We start from the raw sequence: 8,428 nt of genomic DNA, 5'->3' as shown, positions 1-8,428 counted from the left end.
AAGGGGTGGAATGCAACTGGCTAATTCGACAGAACATTGTTTGTAAAAATATCTATAAAATAACTAAAGGCATGAAACATTGCGATGGTGTTCTAGCGATGTAAATGTTTCGATTATAGTTCTGTCGCCTATCATTTTTAAAGCCCTTTTTTGAATTCTATCCAAAAGATTTAAACTTGTTTTGGGGGCACCTGCCCAGATATGCGAATTATATTCAAGCTTTGGACGGATGAAAGCTTTGTAGATTATAGCCAGATCAGAAAGGGTGAAACATTTCTTGCATCGTCGGAGAAATCCTAAGCACCTGGCAGCATTTTTGGCGATATCGAATATGTGATCATTCCAAAAGAGGTGGTCTGTAACACACATACCGAGTACTGATAGTTGATTGGTTTCCTGGATGCAAGTGCCACTCATAGATAGTGGCATCGGGGGTGCGTTTCGCTTTAACGGCAGGAGACAGCATTGAGTTTTCGAAGCATTAAATTCTACACGGTTTTTGATTCCCCATTGGACAATTCTGTCAAGATCAGAATTTAATGAGTTTATCATACGCTGCCGTTGAAGTTCCACATCCGAAGGACAAGGATGTGAATCTAGAAACGAATATGAAAAGCTGAAGGTATTGTCGTCGGCAAAAGAGTTTAATGGATTAAAAGTGACAGGCAAAAGATCGCTTATGAATATAAGGAAGAGAGTCGGAGACAAAACGGAGCCCTGGGGGACACCAGCATTTATTTTATGAATTTCAGACCTGAAACCATCTAATACAACTTGTATTGAACGGTTAGAAAGGTAATTTCTAATCAAACGAAGATAAGAGAGCTTGGTGCCAAACCTTATCAAATGCTTTTGAAATATCAAGTGCAATAATCTTACTTTCTCCAAAACGATGTAAAGATTTGTTCCACTGCTCGGTGAGATGAACCATGAGATCTGATGATAATTAATCAGCGTTTCCATGACCTTGGAAAGAAGGGACGTGAGTGCTATTGAACGATATTTAGAGAAAGAGGAGAATTCGCCTATTTTATAGGGACAGGCTGGAAAAATGCTATTTCCCATCTACTCGGAAAGAGACCTGTAGAGTAGGAAAGATGGAAAAGTTAACGCAGTAGTTTTGCCAGCGATGAAGAACACCTCTTCAAAACAATTGGGGAGATACTATCCGGGCCAGCGGATTTATGTATGTCAAGGTCTTTCAGTACTCTTGCAATTGTACGAGTGCGAAAGAAGATTCGTCCCATAGAATCATTTAAGCTCTCAAGAACAGGAGGACTTATGACACTTTCCGGTAGCGTCCAATTAACAGCAAACTGTGCTGCAAGCAAATTGGCTTTATCAATCGAGCTTACATAGGGAATGTCATTGGGGACGATCGTTGGAACAGAGGATGACGTGGTGTTTCGTACGTTTTTTACAAATGACCAGAAATTTTTACTACTTTTGGGACATTGTAGTATGTTTTGCCTTAATATCTGATCATGCAAAAATTTGGTTCGTCGAATATGACCGTTACAGGTCTTTCTAGCTTGTTTAAACTTATTCCGGTTTTCCTCAGTCACATCTCTGATCCTATTAACCTCTTTACAGCTCGAATCAAACCATGAGTTCTCTTTGGGTTTGATAGATTTCACCCTATTCGGGATAAAATTTCTCATTCCACAAAGAATTAAATTTGTTACCACATCTGCGCTGGAATCCACATCACTATCGAGGAAGCATAGTGACTAGTTAAAGTTCCTGAAGAATTCATTGAGACCGTCCCAGTTCGCTTTCTCATATTTCCAAACGGTTCTCATAGGAGTTTTTTCTTTCACTCGGTTTTTTTGACATGAGAATTTTGCAGATACGATACAATTGTCTGATGTGCCTATACAGGCGGTAATACACTGATTGTGTATTTATTAGGGTCAGAGGTAAGAAACAAGTCTAGGTTGTAGGCGTATTGACCTGCAACGTCAGGGATTCGAGTTGGCTCATCGACAAGCTGAGTTAATTGATTTAATTCAGCAAAGATTTCAACATACTTTCCTTCCGGTGTTGACTGGCCAGAAAAACGAAGCCTAGAAGAATTGTGTACATTGAAATCGCCCGCAACGACGATTTCAGTGTGAGGATAATGGGTAACAATTCATTGAATGGAGTCAGACAGAGCATCAAATTCGTTAAAAGTTGAATTTCTGTCGAGATTTGGATTCGATATAAAAATATGCGTGGATGATGTGCTTATTTACCGTAAATTTTAACCACATGAAATTGAAGTTTGTGTTAGAGCAGAAGTAAATTTCAAAATTTGAAATTAATGACACCCGAAAAATTAACTATTCAACTACTTTGGTATAATGTTACGTTCAAAGAACTCATTTATGTTGTTTGAACTTGCCCAATGCCTGTGCTGATGTGAATACTGCACAAATGTCAAAATGGAATTGACATTTTCCGCCATTTTCAAGAAGTTAGTGATATCCTTACGGTACGTTGTGATTTTTTTTGTACTAGTTGACAACTTTTGAGCATATTTTTTCTAGAAACTAGGAGAGACAAATGTATCTGCTTTAAAAATTGAAATTAGTATCACTGATAAAAAGAATTACAAAAATATGCTGAAATCTGACAGTACACCATATACATATTTATAGCTGACTAAAGCTTCAAGTTTATTACTCCTTAAAAATCTTAGGCATAGAGAGAAAAAATTGACGTTTAAATGAGTACAATACATACCTACGGATAGATGTATAATACACCAGACTCAAGATCAAGAAGCTAATCAGATATTCAGAAGTGCATCAAAAAAAATCAACAAAAAAACAACACTCCTAAAACTATGTATCATGCACCTTTGCTCTTGTTTTCAATTTTCTCATCATAATTGACTTCTGACAAAGGATCTGCTTGGCTCCATATTAACCTGCCGTCCATTAGCAATAATATACATATATACGAATCTGGCATGTCGAAGTTCGCAGCACACGTAGAGCACGTAGCTATAATGATGATTGCGTCTCATATACGCGTTTTGTCCGAATCTTCTGTGAAAATAAAAACAACAACAACAACAAAAATATCCACACTTCAACATGCAAAATTGAAAGGAATTACCATCAACTTCTGATCTCCATCAAAGAACCTGCTGGAAGTGAAGTTCATTCAAAAATACAATTCTGGATCAAATCCGTGATAAATCTGAAGGGCCAGCGATACAAGAAGAACAAGCTAAAAAAAACATGGCTACCGAGATTTTCTTGTGGTTTCACACTTTTAACCAAATATAATCATGCGAATTTGCTCCTGTTGCTGGATTTGCTGGATGCTGAGAGCTGATTTGATCAACTCTTAAATTATATGCGGAATTAATATACCTACTGGAAAAAATATAAATATATGTATGGTATGTTGACGTATATTTGGGAGCCATCATAAACCGAAAATGTGTTAGGTTAGAGGTTAGAAGTGTTGATTTCATAATTTAACTAAGTTAACTAAGAGTTTTTTTATAGGAAAAACCTAAAACTTTGTTCTTCTTAGTCAATTAAAATTCCGATATCTTCTCGTCTTTGGCATCTTGTTTTGCTTCTTTTTACATTCAAAGAATTTTTTTGTTCCTTATGGCAGTTGGAAGTCAAGTCAATCATGACTGACAAGACCAATTGTCAATATCCGGTGCGTTATGGCGCTTTTAGTATTTAAGAAAAATTATTCTGTAATTTTGTTTAATAATGTGAAGAGTTTTAGCAAAAGGAATGAAAATGGGAATTTTACATTGGTTATTGGTTCTAGAGCTTCACATATTAATGCAATTATTTTTACCTGGTGATTTAAAGAAAAGTTTGCGTTCAAAAAGTAAATTGATTTAGAAATTTAAAATACGATTGGTCCGCAACTGTATCTCGTGTTGAAAGTGATTAGTAATGCAACAAGAATGAAAAATTTGGCTTCAATCTACGAAAAGAAATTATCACCCGGTGTATTTTTAATTTTCTAGAAATGCAAATCTCTCGGTAGAGTCAATTTGTGATTGAGGTCGTAGGATTTTATGGCATTTTCAACGGTTCGGAAATACGATAGCCCCAGTGCATACATGTTTCCATCATCTATATGTCAAATTGTTCGTATTGTCGACCATGATTTCAAAATTGACACTTCTAATCACTTCACATATTGGACGTCAATTTTAACCTTTTAATCGTCACTGTAGGACGCTGAGCTTTGTGCTTAGCTTTAACGTTTTTTTTTATTTAAGTAGCACTAATGGTTTTCATACACAAATCTATCTTTTAAAAACTAAATTGATCAAACGTTACAACCGCAAAACAAAATCCTGCTTTATGCTTGCATTTATTTTTGTAATCCAACCATTAGTTTTTCCATTTCACACAAGATGGTTTGGTATCACTTCCAACTATTTTAATAAAGATTAATCATTTTTTAAGAGCTTTATGTTTATTTGTTTTTTGTGTAATGTAAGTTTTACTTTAATGCAATAAAATCTATATCTATCAGGAGATCGTGAGTTCATATCTCGCCGGGGCCTCAACCTTTATCCGAGCGTCGAACTTGTCGAGTTGTAGACCCTGAGTAGGGTCAATGATTCTTCCCTCAATCTACCTCCCAATTGGGCTGGATCTAAGGTGTTACACGACCCGTGCCGATGATCAGCCTGACTGAGGGCCCAATTAAAAAACTAGCTCAGCCTTATCTCTGTACAGATTGACAACCCCTTATCCACTACTCGTGGGATTCATATGAACTTATTGAAAACAAAACAAAATTCAAAGACCGAACCGGCCAGCAGTACGACCGCAAAGTTGTCTGCAGCTCATCCCTCTAGCACTGGTGCTGACATGGCTATGGACACTCACAGCCCTGTTGTCGCCAGTGGAATATCAGATAATCTGGTTAAATTACCTTTATCTTGTAGCGTTGCAGTTGTGAAGACACAACAACACTGCGAGTTGGAGGTAGTAGGGCTGCGGTGCCAGGTCATTCTACAACCAAAGCCAAAATTCCTAAAGAAGGTCCCAACGTTGGGCGCCAATTTGTTGCTGGTTAGTTGGGGGGGAGAGGAGCGTGAATTAGGATAAGTCGATGAGGCAGTTAAACTACCATACCGTGGCAGGAGCATCTAAAATTCCTCATCCATGGATTTCGTCACACCCGGGTAAGTTTGTTTTGAAATTTCCCCTCAGGGAATGTTCACATTGTTTTTTTTCTTCTAACTAATCTTCTTTTTGCATTATATGTGTAGGAGGCAGTTCGCCAGGTGTCCGCAACAAGGTCACTCCTTTTCTGATCAAAGATGCATCCTATTTAACTTTATAAATAAACCACCTTGCCAACCGATCTCTCGAAATCCAATAAGAACAAATTGGCTAAAATACAATAGAATGTTAAAATTAATTTGGCCTTATCTTAGCGCCAAGCGCTCAAAACAATTAATCTCTCTGTGTAGAGTGCACATTAGCTACGTTATAAGTGTCCTGACTGGGCACTGCTTAATAGGAAGGCTGGTAATGATTTTTGTAGGAGTTGCATGGACGAGGAGGAGGAGGAGACAATCTCTCATCTTCTGTGCACATGCCCCGCCTTATCACAAAGACGTAGAATCCACCTTTGAGACTACTACTTCAACGATACCAGAGATCTAAAAAATTCTGACTTATTTGTCTCCTACGCTTCATTCGGAGCTCCAATTGGTTCGACGAGTTAAGCTGATCAACTGATCCATGTGGTATCACAATGGACCATACTTTGGTCTAAGTGTGTTTGACTTCCCAACCAACAGCCATTTTAAGCCACATTTTAAATTAAAAAAAAATCACAGTAGAACAAAATGACGCTCTTAACGTCAAACAATATTTATTATAAATTTGCAGTTTCAGTAGTATCTTTTTATAAGGTACTTTTTGAATTATATATAATGAAGCATTTTAGTAGAAAATTAAGCTTTTAAATTTGATCTTAGGAACTGAAAAACATTAATTTTAAAGCCATAACAAATTGTATGGTCAGGGCTGTTTGTCCAAAAAAAAAAAAAACATTACCTTCTTCAAACAACAACTTAATAGAATTTATATCAATGATAAAAATAATGAAATTAAAATAATTCCTATACATGAAATTTAAAACAACAATTCCATGCAATTTGAATCAACGTATGCGACCAATTGCTTGTGTGCGTCCAAGGCAAAAGTGTGGCAACATAGCTTTGGCTGAATGCGTTCATTTAATGACACATTCGTATTTTCTGAACACTTCCTTTCACATTTTTCAGACGTCATTTTAGTTTTATTTCTTGTTTCAATTTCAATTCAATAGAATTATTTTTGTCAACACCAAGAAAACGTTTAATTTTCTTTGTTAAAAAAAAGCACATAAAACAAACTAATTAATTTAAATTCGACAAATTGATAGTTTCCAAAAACAAAAATGACTACAGCTGCTCGTCCTACCTTTGATCCAGCTCGTGGTGGCACAGGGCGAGGCGAAAAAGATTTGAGTGCCCTCAGCAAGCAATATTCAAGTCGAGATTTACCTGGACACACAAAACTTAAATACAGGTAAATTGGTTGCGTTTTAGTAATAAATAAATTAATAAAAATCTTATTGAATATCTTTTTAAAGAGAACCAGGTCAAGGCACATCGGAAGAACTCCGCAACCGTGACTTCCGCAAAGAACTCGAAGAACGAGAACGTGAAGCCCGTCCATCAAAGAATCTACCACCAATCGTTCGCAAAGCCATCGAAGCAAATAATGCCAGCAGCAATAAACGCGCTAAATTAGACAATGCTGCTCCTGCAAATCTTGACGCCGATGATCCCGTTGATAATGACAGTTCCGACGAGGACTCCGATTCAGAAGATGATACTGCAACACTTCTAGCCGAATTGAATAAAATCAAAGAAGAACGTTTGCAAGAGAATGCCCGCAAGGAACAAGAAAAGAAACAAGAAGACGAACGTATCCGGATGGAAAATATTTTATCTGGTAATCCACTTATTAATTATGCAGCTGGAACTAAGGTTACTGGTGATTTAAAGGTACACATTTGTGGGCATAGTAGAAAAGAAGCAGCTTAAATAACTGTTATTCATTTTTATAGGTCAAACGAAGGTGGGATGACGATGTTGTCTTCAAGAATTGCGCACGAACTGAACCAGAGAAAAAATCACATTTCATCAATGACTCGTTGCGATCGGAATTCCACAAGAAATTCATGGAGAAGTACATTAAATAAGTTTTAAAGAATTATTATGACAATTTTACTAAGTACAATTTCTTAATTAATAAATATAATATTTTTTGTTTGTAATCAATATTCGTTTTATGTTGACACTTTTTGTTAAACGTAAACAACAACTATTTGTTGTAGTGAATGCTTTTTGGAAATCAAAACAAGTATAGAACTGGCTCTTCGAGGAGTACTATTTGCTTTTCCTTGTTCTCAAATTATCAAGAAATCGAAGTTCCCCTTCCATCTTGACACATTAAACTAGTTATAAATAACATTCTCTTAATAACGGACAAGCTGTTGTTCCAAAACATTTTCTTTTTTGTTGGAAAAATTATGGATTCAATTTCAGATCGAAAAAATACAACTAAAACCTTAAACCCATGGCTGGAACTAGTCTCAAAATAATTAAATGACAGAAGCCCTTCCTCATCAGATTTTTTATTCATCAATTGAATGTTTTTTAATCGACTCATTTAATACTTTGAATTTTTAAGTTTTAATAAGGTAAAGTCGAAGAGATTTTAGTAAATTAGGTTGATGCAGGCCCTGCCCAGAAATGAGATGTATTCAATTTTTATAGATTATAGTCATTTAGAAGAAAAGAAAAACGTATTCATCACCTCTAGAAACCAAATTATCTTACGGGATTTAAGGTGATTAAACGATTTTTCAATTTCCAATTTGACAATTAATTAATTGGTTATGATGTTGAAGAGCGGGTTAATGATGGTTGCCCTTGGTTGTTTCTTTAATTGCACAAAATTCTTATATTGTCGTTTTCTTTAAACGCGTCTTTCATTTTTAGGAAACACAATCTTCCAAGATTATGTTGACAGTGCATTTTTATGGTCGTTATTTAGGTTTTATAAATTTGTATTTGCCAATTTGTTTATTGTGTTATTTTCAATCGTTGATTATTAAAAAAATATAATTCGTGGTTTATCAATTTTAAACCGATTCATATGAGGTTTTAGCCAATGAGTCAAACAATTCCAATGAATTTTGACAATTCTGATCAAAAACTGTTTAATTCAATCATGAAAGCTCAGTTATAGTAAAATGACTATTAAAAATATGATTGTCACTTATTATCTTTGCCGATTCTATCTCTGGGCTCTTACAATTATGGATATAAGTGAAGCGGGATTGATATTATGACCAATAACCGAATATGTAAAAGTTTGGACTG

General features: G+C 35.7%; 1 protein-coding gene across 1 annotated transcript; it reads left to right on the top strand.

The window, feature by feature from the left end:
• Positions 1-6,300: 6,300 nt before the first annotated feature.
• Positions 6,301-7,317, top strand: LOC129945861 (protein CWC15 homolog). The gene is made up of 3 exons (XM_056055802.1): positions 6,301-6,563; positions 6,628-7,045; positions 7,108-7,317. The coding sequence occupies exons 1-3, from the start codon at positions 6,433-6,435 to the stop codon at positions 7,240-7,242; spliced, it is 684 nt and encodes a 227-aa protein (XP_055911777.1). The 5' UTR covers positions 6,301-6,432; the 3' UTR covers positions 7,243-7,317.
• The last annotated feature ends 1,111 nt before the right edge of the window (positions 7,318-8,428 follow it).

The sequence above is a fragment of the Eupeodes corollae genome, chromosome 2 (assembly GCF_945859685.1).
Source record: "Eupeodes corollae chromosome 2, idEupCoro1.1, whole genome shotgun sequence".
NCBI classification, from domain to species: Eukaryota; Metazoa; Arthropoda; class Insecta; order Diptera; family Syrphidae; genus Eupeodes; species Eupeodes corollae.
The sequence above is the reverse complement of the archived record's forward strand: the minus strand, read 5'-3'. Positions and strand labels throughout refer to the sequence as shown.

Coding starts and splice junctions, on each gene's coding strand:
- LOC129945861 (XM_056055802.1), top strand. CDS start 6,433: ATGACTACAGCTGCTCGTCCTACCTTTGATCCAGCTCGTGGTGGCACA. Junction 6,564..6,627: donor CACACAAAACTTAAATACAG/GTAAATTGGTTG, acceptor ATCTTTTTAAAG/AGAACCAGGTCAAGGCACAT. Junction 7,046..7,107: donor AGGTTACTGGTGATTTAAAG/GTACACATTTGT, acceptor TCATTTTTATAG/GTCAAACGAAGGTGGGATGA.